Consider the following 25639-nt stretch of genomic DNA (forward strand, 5'->3'; position numbering starts at 1 on the left):
CATAATTCCGCCCACCAATTTCCCGAAAAAATCGACAAGCAAACAACATTCCAAGAACGATAAAGAAAGAACTCGTACGATGAGGAGCAGGAAATTCAAAGAAAACAAGCCAGCTTATTCGTTACCTCTAATCCTATTCATGAAAAAGATCAATGATATCATGGTATGGCACAACGGTGGAAAAGTCATAGGAAATAAAGACAACAGCAGATAAAAAAGCGCGTAAAACGGTAATCCAATCTCAACACAAAATTAGTACCAAGGCAATAAAGTAAATGCCACGCGCTGATTACCTAGAAAACTTGCTGTGTGAAATTGTCAAACGAACAACATTATTGTATTAATTCTGTAGAATATAATCTTCTACTACTATGTTCTTCTGTTAAAGTTGAGCTTCAAGCTGCTTTAATAGCTTTGAATAGCTTTAATATTTTACAAATAAGTACAGCAAAACTAACCCGTTCGCCAAACCACACCAGCCTCAAATAGATACAAATTTACTGAATATGACCACCTTCTCCTGAACGATCAAACTTTTCATGCAACAGCTACCCTTAACGACACTTTACCCATTATCGCTCGACCGTTAAACAACGCCAAATCATCGACAAATCATCGCTGTCACAGGCACAGACCACTCACTCGCTCCGGAACCGCAATGTCAGTTGCGGAGTCTCTGTTGACAGAAGCTGACAGGAAATTATTTCCCAGTCCAGCTGGAAAAAAAGTACAGAAAAAGAAAACCTAGGAGGAATTTATCGCGCCCCAAGACGTTCATCTGCGGAATGCAAAATGCTAACCCCGAACGCTTCTTACGAATCTCGTACGTTCCAGTCCAGAGAAGCACGCCTTATCAGCGCTGAGGTCGAAATTCGTGCGGCCCAAAGCTCGACTCAATGCAGCGCTAAGTGTATAGAGCGACAAAGAACGAAAAAGTGGAACTTCTCATCCGTCCTAGTTCTCCCTTCGCTCCTGTAGACCTTTGACTTTGGTTTAGGTTAAGGATTTACGCCACAGCCACAACCCACTCGGGGCCATACCGAAACGAATCTTGCTTCGGTACTCACGCCCAACAGTTCTCCGGTCCATTTCCTGGACGCTCCCATCCGTTCCCAGATCAAAGGCGGCTAAACTTCTTGGAGTTCCATCTTCCACACAGTCCACCAACTTTGGCATCGTGCCTCTATGTATTCATGCCTTCAGCGCAACCAACCATCGAGCCTGTAACCGGTTCCGGTGTGTACACCCAGACCCAACCCCTGGCAAGCCGAATCGACTCCTTAACGGCTTTCCGGTTGGCCTTCCGGGTTGCGAATATTTCCGTGTCACCTTTCCTGTGCGTCAGCGGTCCCATCAAGCGGGTGATGTATAATTCATGAAAACTTATGCCTCGTCAGAATTCTGAAACTAATCATACGGATGCGTGCCGTATGGGAAGGAGCGCCAAGATGCGGAGTGTGACTCTTCCCACACTCCGGTCGTGCTAACGGAAAACATACACTTGAAAAACCTTCCGCTGTACGGTTTCTGTATCGCAGTACACAGGACTTAAGGAAACTGCTTTAACTTCCTATTGACGAAGGTGCTAATGTAGCCCTAACGTGGTTCGTAAAGAATTCCTCGAGTTGTCTGTCCTGCGGAGGAAGGGGCCTGCTTAAGTTGAAGCAATTACTGAAGCATTCAGCTTTGGCTCACGCAAAACATCTTTTCCTCGAACAGAAGAAGGCAAAGGTTTCGACGGTATGGTAATGTAATCCAAACCCGGTTCTATGTGCTTGTGCCCCGGGATGTGCACACAGTCACTGCGTGAAAATGTAATTAAGTTTAAATAGCGTTTATTACTGAAGCAAGTTGGCGACGAGTGCCGAATTCCTTAGCAGCCAGAATCGATGCCAAAAGCAACTTTCCAGTGAATGCAAACGCCATGCGATACTATGCTCGAACGTTGAGAAACAACATGCTGGAAAATTAGCTTCCGAGTAGCAATCAGCCGCAGTGGTTTTGTAACTGTCAAAAGCATGCAACATAACCGAATTTTACGTTAATTCGCCCATTATCTGCATTACCCTGCAGCTGTACCAGATCGACTCCGGATCCAGATCGGAATAAGATAGCTTTTTCAAATCGAATTGGCTTCAATTATATGCAATCGATTTGTTCATATTACATTTGCCTGCTCAATCGGAAACTTTTCTGTCTGGTGCTCGTCTATCAATTTTCTGACAGATCTAAGAAATCCTGCAGGATCTAACGATGCACGTACGCTGACGCTCTGATGCCATGACGTAATAGTATTGTAACCGGTCTTCACTGGTACCGACTTCACCAATACCTAATTCAGTAATTCGATCGTTCACAGTGATGATACCCCAGATACATGTAACTGAGACACTGCGCTAGGCAAATAATGCAAATTTGCTGGACTATTCGATTATGAGCTCTTTAATACGACACTGCCATATAACGTGGCCAATTTTTTATTGCTGCTTAATAAACCGAAATCCAAACTGCGCACCACTCTTAACAGTATATGTAAAATGCTTCGAAACTTTATTTTTTAAAGTCATATCTCACCAAACCTAATTTAAAATATTAGTTAGCAACATTGCCTAGTTTGAACTCTCTTTCTTTCTCTTTCTCTCTCTCACTATTTCTCTCTCTCTCTCTCTCTCTCTTTGGCGATACGACCAACTAGGTCATGCCTGCCATTTTTGGCTTACTAGACTTATTTTACCACGTAGCCGGGAATAGTTAGTCCTTCCTACCGGCAATTGGTCCGGTCCGTTCGAGTGAAGACCGGTGTCACTACTATCTTGCCACCGAGCCACCCCTATTTTGCTACATTTTAAATTTTAATCACAAAATTAGCTAAACTACCATAGTATCGATAAAAAATCACGTAAACTGACATAACATGGATTGTCACATTGTTAAGTGTATTCAAATTACATGTTGAGAACGAGACGAAATTTATGTTACCAATCTCATTTTGATTATTAATTTGAAAACGATGCGTTAAAATTGTAATCTGTGAAGGAATCGTTATCGTTTGCCTAAATAAACATATGAACATCGAGAGGCGCGATTCATGAGAATGGAAAGGCAAGAGCAACGCAACGAACTGAACTATACGAATGCAATAGCTACAATCGGTCAAGCCATAAAACTAGGTAACGAACGTTTTCAAGATCAGCCATAAAAAGAGGCTCGTTAAGTCAAAACAAATTGTTAAGCGGCCAGGATATGTATTCCTAACACATGTTTGAGTAAAACATTGATTCCTTGATCGTTTATCAATAGAATAGTACTTGACTTTAGGCTAATTATTTTTTTGGGATCAACATGAGAATATCGTAGGAAAGAAAGGTCGCGATCGACTTCACCAACACGTTTGAAAGTTACAATACTACATTCACCAATACATTGTTATTAAACTAGTATATAAGAAACGAAATTTAAGAATAAATCATCCTTTTCACACCAGACACAGAACGATCGACTTCGTCTTTAATTTGGTAGAGATCTTGACAGGATTCGAGAACGGATGTTTGCCCGAAGTAACCCTCGAAAGTTACAATCTTTTGAGTCTCGAAAAAGGGATCCGTTTTCGCGATAAACGTATGCGACCGAAGTACCTTGTAGGTCGCAACTAACATTACAGCATCAAAAGTATCGTTCAAATTACTGCAAAAAAGCGTGAACAAAATTTCAGCAACTTCCGTTTCTAAAATTAAAATTATTTCTACAGAATCCGTGTGACAGTTGCCAAATGATGATTGCGTAAACAACTACCAATCACATTAAAATACTTCCAAAAATTTAATGACTAACATTACATGGACATAATAACGGCGTGTATGATCATTTCAAAGCGACATTTGCCATGTGTACCTATATTATACGCCTCGTTGTATTTATTTATTTCACACAGGCTTAGTATCATAATGCCACATCAAACGAATTAGCAAACGTAAACTCCCACAACAAAAACACGCTAATTAGGACACCATACTGCAAAACATGCTTCGCATAACGCATAATAATTGCTACTGGCTACTGTTTCCCTGTGCTTAAAATTTCCATTTTGATGACAAAAAAGTAGCAAAACATAGTCACAAACGAACTGAAACGTGCCCAGGTAGCATACCAAAGCAATGTCTGCTTTAAATGATCGACCCATCGACCATCACCACTGGATCTCGCAACAAATAATTTCACGAAGCTAATACTTCCCCATAAATTATTGTTATTCTCTTGCCCTTCAACCCAATGTTTGCGCCCCTAACGAACACCCCTAACAACTAATGCAAATATTATGCAAATATATGGATCTGTTTGCTCCTTACATCGATGAGCTGAGTGAACAAAAGTCAGACCTAGCGTAGGCCTACCTTGCACATCATTTATACTATCGGTTCGTTACTTTTACCATTCCCGTTGCTATCGTGTTGCAAATCGTCCTCAATGTCCCGTAGCAAATGAGGATTGAATCGGCCTTTCTTCCGTAAAAGACATCACGCCCAGGTTCGTCATAAAGCGTCCAGCTTTCAGCTTCCGGCTTACCGTTTACTAACATTCAAGAGGAACTGAATATGTGGTTGGCAGCACGAAGCAGGAAGCAAATTCCAATTAACCTTCAAACAAAACTCTTTCTTCTGGAAACGGAAATGCCACCCACCCGGTAGTTCCAGTGAAGGAAAATAAATTCGCCGGCAAAGAAAACGCAATTGGAAAACGTGTCGGGAATGATAAAACTCTGCCCAGGTGGTCCCTTTTTCAGGTTAACCGATTAATCGCTTCCTTGAATAGCAGGAAACGTATTCATTCGCCTGCTGCGATAATACCCCAATCCTCATAATCAAATGTATGATTTAAGCTGGATGAGTAAAGGATACATTTTCTGCTCGCTACAAATTTTTGTGGGTCAGTAAATTAAGAGTCTCTCTTAGCTCTTGATATATGTTCATCATGCTTACATTTCGACGTATTTGAATTCATATGACACATTATAGTTATCTAGACATGAACAATTCAGATAAAAGTAATGTAAAATTTAGATAAAATAAAAGTAAACATAATTTATAAACCAATGAGCTTTTCTTAACATAGCATGAAGACAATGTTTGTATATAAATGTTAAATTTAAATGCAAAATTGTAAGGAAAAAGTCATTGCCTTCAAAAACATTATTGTACTATACGAAATGTTTTATTTATTATATTGCAAAGTACGAATTAATTGCAATGCACACATTCATACAGCACAAAACGATAACAACACTCCGATATGATGTAAATTGAAGCGATATACCATATTTTTTTGCTTGGGCATGTTTCTTCGACAATACAATACACATCAGCACAGCCGTTTCGGGTTTCATTACTAACACCAGAAAACCAAACAATACCTTTATCACATCTCCCGTGTTGTTAACAATACATTGAGACTACAAATCAGCCAGTCCCGAGACTAATATAAACAAACCCGAGATCACGTGCCCCTCCCGGACAGACTGATAAACACCTTCGACAAATGGAAAACACGGTACCGGTGCTAGTTGCGAATTTCCCATGTTGCATGGAAGTTAAAAATTAATCCAATTTCAAACGTAACCGCTCGCCCTTTTGTGGACTTTTTCTTCCCTCGGGGGTAGGATCTGGTGCTGTAAACAGAGCTGGTAACGCTTTTCGTTGGAAACAAGTTGAACTTAGACGGAATGTACAGCAAAATCACGCAAACGTGTGGAAACATAACAAACAGCTAAGTCCTAGCCAAAACTGTAGCAATTTCAACCGTGAAATGTATGAAAATTTCATGGAGTAATACTCAACACGGTTGTTGGTTGCGAGTGGTAAGCCGGAAGAAGGACTACAATCAACCAAAGTGCATTCCAACGACGCATACGCACAGCAACATTCATACTACCATTGCTTTCTGTGTCCGAGCCAGCTAACTTCGAGTAACTGAAAGGCGCACAAAATGGACCGAATCGTGAAATGCAGGCGTGAAATCACCAGTTCCAAAAAAGGAAAACATTGCAAACGTAGGACCAAGCTCGTTTGAAAACGTTGAAAAACGCGAAAAACTGCAAGTAGCGGAAGCTAGGCATCAGCACGAATTCAACTCTCATAATGAATCGCTTTCGTTGCGCTTCAGCATATACCGTTGTATGTTTTGTTTGCTTCCCTGTTTATTTGCTTGTTTACTTATTTTCCCAATCATTCCGGTTGGATGCGATGTCAACATAAAGTAGTGGCTTTATGTACACAGCAAAAGCAATGCGAGTGAAAAAAGAATTATAGTTCAACACAAACATGCAAACAGTAGGTAAGTTGAACATTTTTCAGGGTTCAGGTCCATTTTTTTGGCCTTTAACAGCAGCAGTTTGTAATAAGGATACTTTAAGCAAACAATCATGCGTAGGAACAGTAACTTTACTGCGTATCGATTTGTATTTAAGCTAGGTACATTTTTAAGTGATAAATAGAAACAACAATTCTCTTTTTGAGGTACTTCTGCAGTTATATTTGTAAACGAAACTTGTCAATATACTTACTAACAAGCTGCCATCACGAAATCACATCAATAAATGTGTTAGCTAAAAATATTAATATACTTATCAGAACCCACAAACAATCAGCCTTTCTGCACAATGGGAATTGTTGCATCGGGTAACGATCCATTATTTAAATTGTTTATGCAATTTAACACGCACTTTGATTTTAAATTTACTACTCAGCGTTTGTGGCTAGTATGTTAGACTCCTACACGCCCAATAACAGACAATAATAGGCAAAATTAAACTAATTAACGTAAGCTCAAAAGGTCAAGTTATATGTAGAACTAGACCCAGATAAATTACAAAATGATAAAATAGATGAATGAATATATAAATTTAAAAAATAATAATAAAATACATAAAAACTAAATAAAGATATGGATCAAACAACTAATCAATCAATAATTTCAATTGCATGATTAACAAAATAAAATAATATATTCAACTCTAGAAAAATGTTTTTCAAAATTTGCAACGATTACAAATTATCGTTACGTATCGTATAGAATTACGATTCTTCTTCAAACAGTGAAAGGTCATCTTGTCCCGGGTATACTCGGCCGGATTCCATAGCGTTATTAGATTATTTGTCACGAACATTCATTATCTTTGCACTTCAAGTTCTAAGCATCAAGATCAACGAATTATTATGATTCTCGAACGGCTATTACAAACAAACTGGAAGTACAATATTACAGCTTGTTGGATCTTTTTGATTGAAACTGATTTCACTGCTAACCATGTGGTACACTGCAATCATGTAAATCATTCTATGCAAAAGTACAAGCCCATCTAAATCTTCGTTTTAACCACACAGTTGTCCAAGGTATATCGAACAGGAATTGTTTATCCCCAAGCTCAAGTTATGTTCCACTACTAGCTATCTTACCACAGTACAAATCCAATCAACTTCATCTTATTCAACTTCTCTCCATGGCAGGTCCTTTCGCTTATATGAATATATAGAATACAACGGACAGCGGATAAGCGTCTCTGCTGATTTTATTTTCACCAAATAGATTCACTTTTTTCGTCAAGTCAACGCATAAGTGGTCTGATTGAATGAAACCGAATGTAATCGAACTGAGCAGCCCAACATACGCTTTCTAGCGAATGAAATGTCGTTGGTTTCCTACTGCCTCACAGAATCACTGAGGCTGGTCATTCCTCTTGCATGTTTGAAATTAGCTTGGCTAAATCGCACCAACATATGGTTTGCTGCTTGTTGTGATGTTCTACTAACCGACGGCAAATATCTCCGCAGAGCACAGGAAGGATTTCTACCCAAACGAACCGTCCTTTTGTTACCTACGGCACGGAAGCCATCTTCGAAGGAACTATACCATTCTTAAGTACGGGCGACATCTAGACCGCAGCTCAGCCGATGCGTTTCGTGTACGGTACAGCACCCACAACCGCAACCATGACGTTCACGATGATAATCACACAAACGTGCGGTAAATATGCAAAGTTGCAACCGAAATCCCATTTGAACGGAAGCAGCAGGAACTGCATCGCATTGAACGATACCAGCAGGGTGCAGACAAGGATTGAATTGGGGGGAAAATTGCTCGTTTATTACAGTTTTGCAAATGCCAACGACTTGTGAGACCCATTTCTGTGCTGCCGTTGTCGTCGGAAAGTGGTCGTTAAGCTCGAAATCGCTACTTTTGCTCGGGTATACTTTAAGCTTTTCGTTTACTGTTAAGCCCTTCCACTACATTGCGTTATGTGCTTTGTTGGAGAATTTTTTAAAATGATTATTATACTCTAATGCTTCGGTTGCAACAAGTACGATCATGATTGTTTGCAAATAAATTGCTAAATTAACAACAGTTTAGTTTTGTTATTTTCATCATTCGCGGTATCGACATGTTTTCATTTTTTTCTTTTGCTCGAAGAACGACAACCAACGTTCTTAGGAATATACTTCAAAACTGCCCTAACTGCCGTTCAAAATATTGACGAAAGTTTTTCATGATTCAATATTTAGTTTTTTTCTTCAGGCCTGATCAATAAATTGAAATGTGATATATTTTGTAAACAACTCGGAAGCACTCGTCTTTCTCCGGAAAAAATGCTGTTGAGCGGAAATTTGGAAATTGCCCAAAAACCGATTGACCTATCGCCATCGGCCAAAACTCAAAGACGACATCTTAAAGGGTCACGGTAATTGGTGAAGGCAGTTCCGGGTGCGAAAACATCGTTCATCATGTGTCCCATGAATAACAGATGAGACTGATTTGTCTTTCTTTATTTTCTCCAAAAGAAAAAAACTGTTCCAGTAATAGAGGCGGAAGATCGACAAAAACAGGCACCGATAAACCTAATATCCAGAGCGAAGAAAAACTTTCCTGTTTACACCAGCAGCACCGGCTGGCGTTTTGCACCAGCGACATGACGATGTGTCATCACAGAAAAGTGGATTCTTTTACTTTCGTTACGACACTACTACATCATCTACAACGTGAGCTGGACAGCCTGGGTGTAGTGGCAATTTGTACTGGTGGGGTACTGATCACCAGTGACTGAATTTTTATTAAACATTCAAAATATGCACGTTGTTGAATGTAGATCGATGTTTGTGTCACGTTTTATACAGTCCACAAATTAACGGTTGAATGTTAAAGATCTACGCTTTTTTTATTCTTCAAACGTTTTCCATGTCATTTTTTATCAATTATTTTTCAATATATTTACAGGGTCCTCACTTTTACTTTGTACAAAATTTGTAAAAAAATAATTTTGTGAAGTTTATGTTCAATTTTAAAAAGGGAAACAAGCTTCCTTAGAAACATATATAATTCGAATCTAATTTTCTAATTCCAAAATATACGTTATGCATTAACCAAATACTAATTAGGTTTCTCTTTTTCCTAGCTGTAATTTTTGATTGCTATAACTAAAAATAAAAAGAGATTGAAGTAATTTCAAGCACAAAAGAATTAAGTATTTCCTTTTTATACTTACGTAGCTTGAATAAGTCAATAAGAATGGGACACACATGGGGCAGAAATTTACTAACTGGTGTTATTATTTTGCTTTATGACAAAAATCAGAACACTTTTTTAAGAAACAATACGCAAAATAAACATGGCGACCTACAGAGTACCTATTGCAGTCGAATGTAAATATTCGGTGTACTTGTTGGTGTTGTTCATTGAATCCTATTTGTATGTTTGTGTATGTATGTTGTAAAAGATAGTGTAGTGGCAGTGAAATTGTGCGAAATATCGCGAAATGTTGCTGGGTGTGAAATATTCAGAGTTTCCGAAAGAAGAAAAATACCGTGTTGTGCGTTCGAAGTTCAATTTGCTACTGTGTATTCATTGTCCTTTTAGTTCATTTCATATAATCGTTCATTTTGCTAAGCCTAATGAATTCATAACTGCTCTAGCTGATGCGTCAAAATCTGATCTAGGGCAATCTCGCCATTGTCGTCCGTGAAACATTTCATGCAAATAATTAAACCGTTTCAACAATTTCAAACAGAAATAAAATAAATAATCTGCGGCAAATTATACACAATATAATAAGTACGAAAAGATCACTGATCTTCCACGTCTTTAGTGTTTAAAACATACATAGCATCTTGCAGCGAAGTATTGACTTAAATATAAAACTTTTTCGTACAAATGCCAGGGAAATTATTAAAAGCATATCAATTCATCACAAATATGCTACAAAATGTTTAATTTTAGCAAATACGCGGCCCTTACGGGTAATATCATCATTGTTTGTTAGTTTTGGCCATAGTGCCACTATGGAAAACAAAATCAGGTGTGTTTTCCCACAATGATTTCAGTAACAATTGGATCGTAGAAGCGACGGTAGCAATTTATTTGGAATGAATATAGCAAAGAACTATCATAAACCTAGGAGTTACCCGCAAATGGATCGCAAGCTTAGCATTCATCAGCATTACTGTGATATCGTAGGTAAGGCAAACAAAATGTTACGATTTATGCATAAACACGAGAAGTGAACTCTCCAACCTTCACTGTTTACTAACTCTATATAAATCGCTTGCGCGCTATCTACTTGAAAACAGTTTGGTTATTTAGCCCTTATCCGTTGTGTGGTCAAATAATTTGGAGTCAGTCCCGGAAAAAAATAGCCATCATTTCTTACAAAAAAAAGCCAAAGTGTCAGCGAATAAAAAAATATAGCACCACTATAGGTACACGATACCATCATTATAGGAACCATTCCACCATTTTAGGTAATATGGAGAGATTTTTTTTCACTTTATTAGCGTTATTTAATGGTGAATGCGGTTGTATTTTTTTTAAGAATTATTTTTCTTAATTTGTAAATCATTGTTGTTAAGAACATTGAAATTCACTCCTTCGAAAAACCTCCATCGTGGTTCTATTGGACAAAAGTGTACCAATAGACTTATCCTTGCTGTCTGAATCGTTAATGCGTTACCAGATATTATGACTAGTTTGCCTATGATTTAGACAACTCCTGCACTAACATTAAACGTTGCTAACCAATCAGTTTAATATCCGCGAGTGAGTACCTTTTAGTGTGAGCATGAACTTTGCGGTTTGACACGGGTAGTGAAAACATTCGTCGCCATATTACCCTTCTTACCATGCTTCCATTTTAGCTAATCGACTTCCGTCGGAAAAGCTAATTTGGTAGCCTACTAGTTTTCTATATACGCACGCTGGAACCTTAAATTCCTGAAAACCCAATCCCTATACACGTTTACACTTAACGAAGTACATAATATCTTACTAGCCTTAGCTTCATATAAATAACACCGTTTAAGAGGCTAACGAACACTTTCTCTACGTGTCCTATATTCAGTGAGCACAGAGACATAGAAGGAGGAGAGGATAGAAAGAGAAATATAATACCCTCTATGTCGTAATTGAGAAAACCCTTTTTGCCCCGATTACTAGGTAAGTCCTGCAGGAAATCTCGGCCGGGCAAGCTGTCACAAGTAGTTGTCGGGTATTCAAACAACACATAGTTGACACGAAAGACAACCCGCCATCACCAACTCAACCAACGAATGGCGGCCAACCGCGACTTTTCCGCAAATCTTCTTGTGAACTCGTTTATTCACCCAAACTGTACGCAGGTGACTGCCGTTTAGCTAGCTAGCTGTTCCGACCTACCGGAAAATTGTCGGAAACAATTAGTCCAAGTTTCGGTAAACACCACACTTTCCCCAGACAATCCCTCGAGAACTTATGATCGCAGCACGAAACACCGAGTACTTTAGTACTGTTACTAAAAGCCCTCTACTATTACTATAAACCCCACCAGTTTACACGTCGTTTTTTCAAAACATAACTGAGACATAGCATCAACGGTGCGTTAAACAAGGGACATTGTTCAAATTTGTTTCCTACACATACGGTTTGGCCCCCGTAGCAAGGACTGACTATCCGGCTGCGTGGTAAAATAAGTCTTGTAAGCCAGAAATTGCAGGTATGACCTAACAGGTCTTTACGTCACGAAGAGAGACAGACATATTCGGTTGAAGATTACCGTTAGAAGGATAAGTAACAGTTCTTTAAAAAAGTTGTACCTTATCCAACATACTGCAACATATTACCCGAGAGTGATAATGTGTGTAAAATGTATTGAAAGTGATTTGCATCTGATAATTATTTTATTGTCTATTGACTTATAGACAAAGCAAACCGACCTGGTACGTGGAATGGAATGGAACTACAACTTAAGTATTGATTGTATGTATATATACACGTCGCGTTTTCATGCTATCATGAATAAAAAAAATTATCATGGTTTCTGGCTATATCTACTGTCTATTCTATATCTTCTGTAATCCTCTAACACACAACTCTAACACCAAAGAAAACCTGGAATACACGGGAAAGCCGTTCAACTTTAATCCTTAAAATACCCTCATTTTGCATTGAAATATTGCTTAGTCCAAATCCCTAAGTTAACAATATATAATCGTTTTTGTATTATGAATCTTTTACCTTTTTTAAACAAGCACAGGATTTGCTACTTTCGTGGAAACTAGGTAAGACAGATAAACGCATATGGCGCGTTTGTCTATTTTTTCATCATAATCAATAACGACGCCAAATCCTTAGTGTGATAGTTGTGTGGATATTGCATAATTTTCTTCTTCTGTTTTATCGGCAACAACAATCTCTAGAAGTCTAGGCTTGCCATTTATGGCTTTCTGGGACTTTACCCGTAGCTGGATAGTCAGTCCTGCGTATGAAGAAGTGATCCGCATGGGATTTTGGTCCGATCCGTTTGTGTGAACCGCTACAATTATGCCACCGGGCCGGTTAAAAAAAATAAAAAAAATTGCATAATTTTACCAACCGGAAACCATTACAAATCAAAATAAAATTTTGAGTGACTTTCGTAAGTTTTCATGCAATAATATTAAAATTTTCGTGTTGTGATGGTGAATCCTGTTTTTGTTATCAAAAGTTCAAAAAGAAAGTATTGTTCAGTAGGAGTAAAAGTAAAAGTACTGTTCAAAAGGAAAGTTATAAACATTTACAAACAATGTGAATGTGTGAATTGTTGTATGTCATTTAGTTATTGTATTTAAGTAAGAAATTATTTATTGATAAACGGCAAAACCATGTTCATGCTACACAAACTAATTAAGCATTCAATTAGTCATTTGTCTACGACATGCTAGCTTTAGCCTGATTATCTCACATGAAAACACTTTCCACAACGCACTGACAATCGTAATATACCATAGAGGATAACGAGTCTAGATTTCCTGTGACGTCCCTAGAAAAGGTAATGACCGTATTCCAAGGATACAAACACTAATGGGATAGAAAGGCTCGTTAAAAGTAGCAAATCAAGTAATAGGGTGTCCACTTCACTTTCGGCAGCCGAAATCCTGCAGCAACTGCTTCGGCATAATTAATGGCCAGTTCGGAAACGTTTGGCAAACAGGAAAATTACAGCCGACACACGACTTTCCTCCTGCACAAACTATGTTCCGTGTGAAATTCGCCAGCTCCAGAGCGATACGTGTGTGGTCTTCACCAAACGAAAAAGAAGCTAATTTTGTTCCTGATCTCTATTTGATGTGAGCTACTTTCAATGCCAATGACGATCAGACGACTATGTGATACTCTTAGGACGTTCTGGATCGAATTAAGCGATTACTTTCTACCCATACTACTCATCAAAGTATTATTTCCAAGCTCGATTCAACAAGGTGGTTTTATTCCCTTAATTTTCGTGCCTGTGTTCATCCTGGCTTCAGTACGCACCTTTTCATCTATTTTGTATCATAAGGTTCCACAGTTTAAATTACCGGCAAAAATGATTGGAAACTTCCAAGCCACTACACAATTAAATAGGGATAAATGCAATGGGACTTTGTCATTCAAATCTAGCTGTGAAAACCTTTTGCCAAATTTCAGCACATCTGAGCAAAATGCTTCACATTTTACATCACAAGGTACAGCAGTTTGGTCATCGGTATCACGTTTTCCTTTTGAATTAAGTATGAGCATACTTCCAGGTCTTCTTTAATTAAATATCATCAGTTCTAGGGGTCTGGTTTGTTTGTAGCACTATGTTGACCCTCCTGCACGAAACCGATATGCTGTGAGTTGGAAGAAAAACGGAAAACTTTTATCAAAAATTGCCAGCTGTCTACGGGACAAAACAAACCTATTTCATCGGTTTCGGAAAACCTGTTATGAACCAACTTCCGAGAAATGGCCAAACCCATTTTACAGCAGTTTCAAAAGGATAGAATTCCACCATATGCCATGGTGAGTCAAAAAGTTGATAAATAAAATTGCTTATTAAACATTAATTTCATTTTGTGCTAAATATTTACCACACCTTAGTTCGGGAACAGTTTTACCATTTTTCAACCCGAACACAAACTGATTGTGGGACCATTTATCGGATTGGCAGATGCTTGAGAGTGCCGTATTAAACTACGTAGAGGAAAGAACTTTCTTCAAATACGTACAGCTAGACCGAATGCTAAAAAAGAATCCAAAACAGTAAAATAATTTTCGAACTCAACTAGGGAAACGATAAATAGAATCGACTTCTTGAGAGCATTGTCCGATGATAAAATGTATACAGAAAACATTTCTCTAGAATTTAATTTCTGTTCTGATATAAAGCATACCAAAAATAGAATACACCAGCCTACAGCTTAAGTTTTCAGATACTACGTTGCCTTCGAAATGGTTCAGACTGAATTTTCAAAACTTTTGCAAATATAGTAAATTGTGCTGTTTATAATAATTTTGATTGTAACTTGTCGATAGTCATTCAAAAGTAATATTCACCGTTCCATATAAGCGTAAAAATAGGAAATGTAGGAAGCCTCAAAATGGTCGTTCTTTAAAATCCAACTGTACACATTGTTCTACACTCTGGTATCTCCTTAGACTAAAGAAAAACTGTTTAACCGTTATTTCAAATATACATTTACCAAGTAGTAGACTATTTCTGCGTTAACCAATGCATTCTTCAACGTGGACATAGGAGAACGTGACCTCACAACATGACTCCAACTAGCATGCTATCATGGAACGCTTTGGAATTGTACTCAACCAGTTCTAGTTACTTCCGTCAGTAAAGCTACGCATTCCATACAACGCTACGTGCATGGCATAAACAGGATTAATTGATTCATATAAATTATTATTCTGAGGCATGATCCCGTAAAGTTAATTGACTTTCATCCCATCAATACTATCGCTTTATAAATAGCAATTCATTAGACGTATTTTACCGACTACCATTCAATCATGGAATAACTATTCCACCCCAACAAATGTAACTAAATTAGATGGTAAAACGTAATACATATCTGAAAACAACTACTTTTCACAAAGAATACTTACCAACACGTACACAGCGAATGGCATCACGACTACAGCCACTAATAGATCAGCTATCGCCAACGACACTATAAAATAATTGGTCACTGTCTGTAAGGTTCGTTCACGGCAAACAGCCAATATCACCAGCACATTTCCAAATAGAGTCAGGATCGGGAACAGCACTAGTATCAGGCACCAGTAGTGATACTCTTTCACTGAAAGTAGATAAGAATAACGTTTCATACGTTCATTAAAATGTAATAAATGTACGTTTATAAAAATGTAATATATAATAAATAGTTATATGCCAAGGAGAGGGCATTTCGATAGTGGACCACAAAAGGAGAGTACGCGTTGTAAACGAACGGTACGACACATTTAAGTGCATGTGTGCGTGCGATAACAGTGCGTGTGTGTCGGAGGAATAACGTTGTGCGATCGGTAACCGTTGGAATCGATGTCTTTTTGTGCGAATAGCTGACGAATAAACACTTCATCGCGCCTCGACTCATCATTATATGCTATGCTTAAAGAAATAACATCTACATTTCGTTGATCAAATTGCAAAACTCTCTATAAATTATCATGCTGCCTGAACTAATCACCCTTACCACTGTAAAATTTTCCCAATTTTTTATTGATATTGCATCGTTTCCAAACGTAATACATATCTGAAAGCAACTACTTTTCACAAAGAATACGAGACGTAGTATACGCGTTGGTATTAAAGTTCTAACCATTTTGCACAAGATATCAAATGCAATAAAGCCTACCTCGACCTGTTACTCTTATTTACCTTACAGTCCACCCAATCCATCTATTCAAAACCAACAACATTACTCGCAAAGGGCTTGCTATCTTTGGTTCTGCTGTTGACGTGATGTTCCGGAAGGATCACAAATCAAACCAATCAAGAGACGAAACCTGGACAGGATGGAGTATCCGTTGTTTCTTAGATTGTTTGTCCGTTGTATAGGCATCGTCTACAATCCTCACGATGAACTCCCTTATCACCTCTTGACCGCTACTCCAATGGTGCAGCAAAGTCTCGACAATCCAAAGCCTATACGCAAATAAACTGAGAATCTTACCCGGGCTCAACGTCTGACTGCTTGCAAAACACCCTCTATCCAAGATAAATACTAACATTTTATTCATTTCGTAAACACAGAATTATGACATCTCAATATTAATAAATCTTCATGTACGGTGCACCGGAGTCACTCCACCATGCTTTTTCCGCTGTGCAAACGATGGTGCCAGAGGAACTCTCGAATGTACAATTCCATCGCGACGAATGAGTCAACTAACTACTCTGAATGAACATGGTACCACTCGAAATTTCGATAAAGCAGGTACGCAAGATCCTTGTAACCGGATCCAGTACCGGTTATCAACCGCAGGAGCTAAACACGGTAAGCGAACGTACCAAATGTAACGCTACGCCGCCCTGCTCCACACTGGAGAGTGCTGAAACGGGCGGAAGTAATATAAATACAAAACCCCCTTCTAAACATCCCTCTGGCACGGAACTTTGATTTCAAGGCTGTGCAGCGTACGAAAAGTCATGGAAAATTAGGTTTGTAGCGTAGGTTGTAGAACAGCACAACACAACAGCACGGTGGGCTCCCATGAGACCCGACAGAGGCAATGCGGAATTTGAAACATTACGCAGGCAATGCCGAAAACGGTTAGTTTTTTGGGAAATGCCACACCACTCATACTCATACCCGAAAGAAGTATACAAGCCGCGGAATGTGTCAGTGTGTGTAAATGGGTAAATGAAAACATGATTCAAAACCTTCAACGTGAACTTCGCCTTGGAAGTTGTGTTTGAAGTTTGCCTTCATAAGATTTCTTTAAAGAGTGCTCTTCATGCAGCACATGCCATATTGCTACCCATGGGGGTATTCAAGAATGAAATAAAACTTTCACTCTCCTCTACGTAGGCAGTTTCTTACAATCTTTAATGCCCAGGATTGTAGCAGCAGCCGTATATTCGATACCTCTTGAGCAATGCAAAAAGGAACGATTTCAACGTGAAGCTTTGGACGAGATGCCTGAATAAACTAAACACTTTGTTTCAACATTGTTGAAGGCTTTTAGCACAATCGAACATCCAACTGAGGTATCGGAGGTAAACTCCTAAACGAGAGGCTGTCCATTGCGGCAATAGAAGTAATGCGATTGCTCAGAGTGACGGCTTAGCGTCGTGTGTAGTGTTTCTGCGTAGTACCATCGTTACCAGAGCGTTCAGCAGTCAAGTTCATTCGGTCTTGTCATCTCAAATTGATTCGTTTAGCCGCTGTCACTTGAGCGGAATGGTGTGAACTGACATTACTTTTTATTAAATACAAAATTTGCCTCCATGCTGCTTGCGTTCGTCTTTCACTAATTCATTTCTTCCGAAAGATTAATCTCTGCTGGTAGCACCAGTGTTGGTAAACCACTTCTAATTAGCGTCTTATAAGATTTCGTTTCTGCTTGACTATCGCACGAAGATATTCGTATTTTTGTTGCGCAATGTGTTTGTCAAACCAAAGTGTTGGAGATAATCTCTCAATTTCGCTTCCAATATTATAGTCACGGCGGCTTTCACCATGCAGAACGAGTATTCAGAGAGCTGAGCACCAATCATCATTCCCATCACCTACAGTGATGCAGTCCTGTTCCTTTGTAAAGACCGTAGTGAATGTAAATAAATAAAATGTACAGCGCCTGGCCCCAGTCCGGGGACATTGGAGTACATTTATAATTATAATTTATTCGGCAGATTAGGAAAACGAATTCAATTTCGTCGCACAAGCGCAGCATTTCAGCGAAATGGAAGGATCAGGTGGAAAAAGAACATACACCAGTCCGGACCTCTCCTTTCCTGGAAGCAGCAATGAATCAACGTAGACAAGTAGCCTGGATGAGCAAGAATAAAACATGGGAACGCTTTTGAGCTTTTTCCCCCTTTTGTGTCTAATTTTTTTTTTTTTCAAAACCTATCGTCGAACAACGAACTGTTCGTCAAGAGTCCAGCTGTTACATTTATACTCAGCTTTGCTCAATGTTGTGGTGAAAACACGAGACTGTCTGTTCCAAGCAACTACTACTAAAGCAATTTTGTCCTTGTCAAACGCTTATCCTTCTAGATTTCTTCGAGACCTTTGAAAGAAGGAGAAATTTGGTACAATTCCCACGTCGGTGTTTGTGCATCTGAATTGTCCACTGCGTCTGGTTCTGAAAATTTATATATTGACTTGCAAAATACCATTCACAACTAGGAATTAAGCTCTAAAATCAAACCCCGGATAATTACCTATTGTTTTTGCAGACCCAAGCCGCTAGGTGTAATGTTTATTATTTCATTTGATACATAATTCTTTTATATTTTCTATAATGTTTCGTTTTTTATAACCCTTTTTATTAATTCTTTTAACATCTCGTCTTTACGCACATTTTTCATGTTTGGAATACCTTTGGCATGTTTTAAACTCGACAGAACTGTAATTGAGTTTATTTAGGACATCAAGAATAGTAATTGAAAGTCATTCAAATCTGAAAATGCCTTCGCGATTAGCGTATACAAGCTAAATTTATATTTATGTTCAATAACATCTTGAAAAGATAACTACATCACCATTTTACTTAAATTTTTGAAAGTTAAATTAAATACCATTAGGGTAAAAATCAAAAAGAGAGGTCCAGAAATATTCAGAATCAAATTTTAGAAAATTTCTCAGCAACCATGTTTTGTAACCATCCCACTTCCTGTAACACTGTTTTCTTATATATTTCATCTACTTTCATTTTTATTCTTAAAACACAACTGGTCAAGCCAACATGGCGATTGTTGACCTTTTTTCGTGGAAAAAAATCATCTTTTATCTCTACTTCTACTTCAACTTTTGTGCGCTGTGTATCAACGCCTCAGCTCGAAAGGTGAGGATTTTTTGGTATTTCTTTCACTCTGCGTAACCTACCCGCAACGCAGCTCATTAAAGAAGACAGACCAGTACTAATCAAATTTGGTAGATTTTACTTCCTTTTCTTTGCTACCCAACCTATCCCTACCCTGCCGGTTGACTTAATTTAATTATTAATTAAACGCAAGGATTGCTGTGCAAATTGACGATGAATATTTCCTCAGGAATCAATCCTCTCAGCCCTCGCCAGGTGTAAGATGGCGGAAAACTTTAAATCTCCCCGGAAAGTGCGGCCCATCCATCTATTCATTTCAGCGCGGAGTAAAATCCCATAACGCCTGATATTGTTAGAGCATTAGCATGGACGGAGAAAATTAGGAAGCTAAAATGTAATCCATCCCGGGGCCAATTTCAGTCACCGGGTCTTGGGCTAACTGTTGCCATTGGAGATGGGTTTGCTGATGTTTTGTTATAAAATTATACGAACACAATGTGTCGACAATGGCTCTTTTCCAGCAAAATTGATGAAACTCTTTGTTAGACAAACAGCAAGACTTACCATTTTCCGACAATTAACATCTACTGAAATTAGTAATTGAAATCAGTATTAAACAAAACAATGTCCAACATATTTTTTTAAGCTTTTTCCTTTATCAAGATATTTATGCATTATTACCATTTTCTTTAACTTCATAAGCAACGATTTCATGAAATTAGGTTTACAAAGTGCGTTTGTACTGGGCTACGTAAAAAGAACATGTGCGATTTGTGTATTAAAAACGCAATATTACATCTTGATTGATTGAGTATAGGGCGGAAATTAAAATCCTTTGCATTTTACACACAATAGATGATACGAGTTTTTTTGTTTGCAGAAGAACGATCTAAGCTTTAGAAAAGGTAGATATTAAGTTCCATAGGAACAGTGCTTTAATCTTCCCCAATTTCCTGTGTTTGCTAGATTATCATAATGGTGAATAAATGACTTAATTTCCTATAATTGAATAAACACATCTACAAAATTAATTTCTAATATAAAACGACATATGTTGTTTAAAAAAGAATTACAATTATTTTCAATAGGAAAAAAATCTTAGACATCTTTCAATACTTATTTCTATCAGGTTTGCAACTCAACTCATTACCACCCTCTGTAACAACAGATCACTGCACTGAGATTCCATTAGCAGAGCCGGCTTTACTTATTTTATTTCAGCTCTTATCGTGAAATGCTTTAAGTAAAATTCAAAGTGAACTTGAAACCCTACCAGTCCAGACCACACAAACCTCATGCGGTACCAATTATACAAACTCCATTAACCATTCCGCTCAAAATGAACCCAAATTTGCCAAAAAGCGCACTGCACCCTTTATTTTCGAACCAGCCGTACGTTTCCCTCGAGGTTTTAAGCTCGAAGAAAGTGGGGCAGCATCACATTTGGGAAATGAACCACTATCGCATCCAAAGGCATGAAAACAGAACACGTCCAACCGGGCTCAGCTGAGAAGCTCACTAATGTCAGCAAGAAATTCCCTTCATCACTGTGCAATGTATCTTACTGGCGCACATTTATCTAAAGAGTGATGTTTTTGCCTTTGTCCCAACGCAGCACGCTACTCGAGTGACAGAAACTCTCTAGTATACGGAACCAGTTTAGGTGCCTACTGCTGGGCACTGGTTAATACCATGAACCCAAATGGCCAGCCGAGTTGCTATCATAGTCTCTGTCTTTCCTACCCATTTGAAGATTTTGCCTTCAAGTGCCGCAGCCCAAAAAAGCCCATTAACACGCATGGCGCTGGATCGTTGAAAATAATTTTAATTTATTTCATGCAGAGAACTCATCTTTATTTTAATTAACCGCTCGGATGCTGCCCTAGGCATATTTGCTCCATCTTGCTTCCTCATTCTATTTTCCAACCTCTATACTAACTACTTTCCGCTTACATTCCACCGCTCCACCAACGCTCACAATCCCACCGACGATCGTTTGCCACGTTTCATTTTTACCTTCCACATTGTTCAACAAGGTTACAACACAATGCTGCCATTATTTCACGGCGGAGCGGGACCGTGTTATCATTACTTGTTCCACCAAATGGAAAACGAAATGGAAATTCACAGAGCTTTCGTTTTTCCCAACCTTGCCCAACTATGAAAGGCATGGAACAACACTGACCGCCATTAGGTAGTATAAATATTTATCTTCCATCAGTTCTAGCTCATATTCATGTTCGTTCCGGCGCACGACTCAACTAAATCGTATGGTTTCATCATATCATCATCATCTCAAAAAGCTAAATTTAAACATTTTACTACCTGTTGAGTGCAACGGGTGCACATCATGGTTTGAACTTACTGTGCTGAACCTCCGGACGTGCAACGTGAAGAGTCCAGAAGCAGATGAATAATAAAAATTAGCTTTGAAAAACTTCTCTCTGTGGAATTTTTAATACCCTAAGTACATGAGGCGATCCATGAGGCGAACTTAAACTATTTTGAGAATATTTTTTTCCTTCCTTCAAAACCTTCCAAAATATGCCGTTACAATGTAGTGTATTTGTGTTTTGTGTTTCGCATTGTAATTCTACTACTGCATCATCGTCTCTTCTCTCATGTTAATCACTAAAAGCTTTTCCCCATAACGCTTTACACTGAAAAAACCAGCAGGGCTTTCACTTTAAAAAAGGAAACAACAGCTCAACCAACTCGTGATGAAACACCAAGTATTTAGAGTCGTCTGCATGATGGAGGGAAGCAAGTTTTACGTGCACCATTTATGTCGGTACCCTACAAAACTCCGTAATCCTGTTACATCTGGCTTTTCCTGGCGTTTTCAAATTGCCCAACAAAAAAGTGGAGGTTTGGGAAAAACTCTTGCCGACACAAAAAAACGACACTCGACCGCAGGAAGTTTTCTACCTTATACCGAAATGGAAAATATTCTAATCCCAAAAGAATCTAGACACACACACACACACACTCACAAACCCAAATGTATGGTATTTTACTCAGATTCCGTAACCGCTGTAAGTATCAACATTTTTTCATTAAATTCTAATGAGCATAAATAATGCGTTGTCTGTACAAACGGTGGAAAAGATCTTTTGTTTCCATCTCGAGCACTCATCATATCACAGTCAACGATTCGTGATTCGTGTCCTAAACAAAACCAGGCATCTTAGTGTACCCATCCACAGCAGAGTGATACATCGCCTACGTTACAAAAAAGTTTTATCCACTAGAAAACCTTGTGCTATATAAGTCTTCAATTCCGTTACGAAGTAGGTTAAGCAATCATCACAATAACAGATGAGTTTTATCAAACTACCCAAAATTACGAAGGGTACAAAATTGACACATACATTTTGAATACTGTATCACACAAAAATACTCGTTTGGTAGTGTTTCATTGTTGAAATGTTTATCAACTTTACAAAAACGTTACATGAATTTTTTTTACAGAATTATTAACTAAACAAAACAGCAAATGAGATTCCCTCTACCGTTTACCTACTTTCGATACGTTTAACACGTAACCTTTAATTCGCTTCTGGATGTAACGAATTTAAACAGCCTTCCAAAACGGTTTAATGGTTTATTAACTTCTGTGCTACACCATCTACTTTTTAAAGGTATTCAGCAGCAAGCGAACAGCCATAATACAGCGCGGAAATGACAGTCACCATTATAGCATCCATGGGGAAAACGAGTGTTCGTAGTAGTGAAAGTTTACACAACTCCAAACGACAAAGTTGCGTACACAGTGCACACGATCCCCGTTACCAATTGGACACATGATGCATTAGAAAATATCCACCACTGCTGCCATCGAACTTTGACAGCTCCATTTTGGGTTGTCCCCCTCCATCCAGCCACCAGTGTGCCAGCGAGCAGTTAATCAGGATTTACAACGATCGTTTTACACAGCCGAACGAGTCCGTCCCATCGAACTCAAACAAAAACAACATTTCAGTCAAAAGCTTTGCGCTTACCTTCCGTTGGTCCGATGCAAGTCGTGTTTGTAAGGGAGCAGTTGACGGCCAAACCCGTCGTATCGTTCCCATACGTTCCGTTGGCGTTGTAGAAAATGGCCCCAATATCCTCGGCTAGCAGTTCGAAAATGCTCCCCCGGGAACCGGTACCATCGCCTATGGGTGACTCGAGCGAATCGTTGTAGGGAGCCGGATCATCGGCGTAGTATTGGTCGGTATCGTTGGTAGCGGCATCGGCGGTCGCATTGGAAAGCACGGTAGCCACCGAAGGGATGTGCACCGATGATGTTGCCGTTTCTGGTGGTACCCGCACATCCAGAACGGTGTCGTTGTAGACGCTTTCCCCAAAAAGCCGGAAGTAGTCGGGCGACTCCCACCCTCCATTCCAGTTCAGGGACGTATCGTTCTCCATCGTTGCCATCGTGACGTCTGCAGTTGCTAGAAGACTCTTTCACTTTCTCTACTCAGAGTAGTTTCTCAATGGACGCTGGAAGAGCTGTGTTCTAGAGATACGACAATAGTTATGACTCTGGTGTCAGCCTGTTCTGCTGAGACACTGATTTCAGAGTCGTAATTTCATTTAACCATTCCATGGGAACTACTCCTTCGATGGAGTGCGGTTGTGCGGTCCGACAGCTTTCCTTATTAATCCAATGCATCAGATGGTCTTTTACTGGCAATTTTATCTCTTTTATACTATTGCAACAGTAACTAAATATTGTAGCACCAGGGAGATTGCAAATCAGCGGTTCCTGATGCAATACGCGCGGAAAGATGTGGTTGCGCGTTTGTGGCGTAACTGTCGGTTCGCGTAGTAACGCCACACTTTACTTGAAGCTCATATAATCAACTGCCCGGTGACTCGTGTTGCTGACTGAATCAAGCTTGATGATGGTTCATGTGTGTTTGCATAAGTTCTTCACCACAGCTGAGTGGTGCGTACCATTTCTCCCTGCTGACTGCCAACGCATTCGAGCTCCATTCCTCATCGTCGTAGATCCATGCACAAGCTGCAGGTAGATCAATTTTCCACTTTGGATTCCATTGTATGTTCATCTAAATAGGTTTCTAACGGATAGTTTTGCTAAAAGAGCTGTTCCACATCATATGCACAGGACAACGAAAGAATGCAACCTGCGTTTGCGTGAAACTGGATCGAAATATAGATACCATCGGAAGAACTCAGTAGATCCCTGTACGGGAACTAACTACATCCGTCTTGTACAATCTTACCAACAGACAACCATTCACTCACAAGAGCGCAACAGGTGCGCTAATTGTTTGTTTATACCACCACAAACCACACTCGTCTTTATCACACACTTCGAAAACCATATCGCACTATCGTACTATTTTTGCTCAATTTCCCTCCTCAACAATTCATCGTTGCACTTCTCAATGCATTCTTTTCACTGAAATAAAATTTTAAAGCTTTAGAAATTAAATGCACAGATATAGCGTCATTCAAACACTTGCATTTTTTTCCTTCATACAAATAAATCACACAAACGCCACCGGCTACAACAACAAAAGGAAGATTCCCGTAATTAACTGCTAATTAAGGCATGCATTTTTCATCCACTCTGCATTTTCCCGCTCTGGTATGTTCCGATGCCGTTATCCGTCTTTTTTTTCCTATAATTTGACGAAAAGCTGCATTTTTCCGTCCTCACGCTGTTTGCTGTCCTGATAATTTTTGAAAGCGCCGAAGGAATAATGTGTGTAATTACTTCTGGCACATTTTTGCGCGCTTCTGTAACGGGTGTCAGTGTGATAATTGTGAAATTTAATCTGATTTAACACTTCTCATCTTTCATTTCCACAAAGTTGGAGTTTACCGCGGTACGCTTGTTCTTATATCCGTGCACATTTTCGCTTATCTGAACAGTGTATTATATTTTAATTAATCGCACAAAAATTGCAATGTAAGAAGAATTTTTTGTCACGTTATATCTTTAATCACTAGCAAACGTTCATATCAGTGCTGATTTTCTTTCGAAACAGGCGACATGGTGGTGCTGATATAAATACTGCTGATTTCTGGCGACAATCGCGTACATTGATCCGTTGATGGGATGCTATAATATGCTTTATCTGAAATGGTATCGAAGGATGAAAGAGAAAATTATGCATTAATCATTTGACGGCTGCAAATGGAGACTAATTTGATTTCAATGCAAGAAAAAACCGTTTGAAGTGAAATTTCTAAATTTAATCATAGGATCCTGTTAGTGTTTTATTTTATGTTTTATTTTTTATGTTTTATGTTTTATTTTCAAGAACAGAAATAATTACTTACTGGTAAGCTTTGCGATAAAACTTTGAGCGATTGCAATGAA

The 25639-nt window shown here is 38.8% G+C and overlaps 1 protein-coding gene across 1 annotated transcript in view; it reads right to left on the reverse strand.

The window, feature by feature from the left end:
• LOC128709200 (dopamine D2-like receptor) overlaps positions 1 to 23721 on the reverse strand; it is an 87362-nt gene extending 63641 nt beyond the window's left edge. The window contains exons 1-2 of the mRNA XM_053804183.1: positions 23301 to 23721; positions 15412 to 15605 (exon numbers count right to left, since the gene is read on the reverse strand). Of these exons, the coding sequence (XP_053660158.1) occupies positions 15412 to 15605; positions 23301 to 23721 (615 nt within the window). The remainder of the gene's footprint in view (positions 1 to 15411; positions 15606 to 23300) is intronic.
• Between the last annotated feature and the right edge of the window lie 1918 nt (positions 23722 to 25639).

Source organism: Anopheles marshallii, chromosome 2 (assembly GCF_943734725.1).
Source record: "Anopheles marshallii chromosome 2, idAnoMarsDA_429_01, whole genome shotgun sequence".
Classification (NCBI taxonomy): Eukaryota; Metazoa; Arthropoda; class Insecta; order Diptera; family Culicidae; genus Anopheles; species Anopheles marshallii.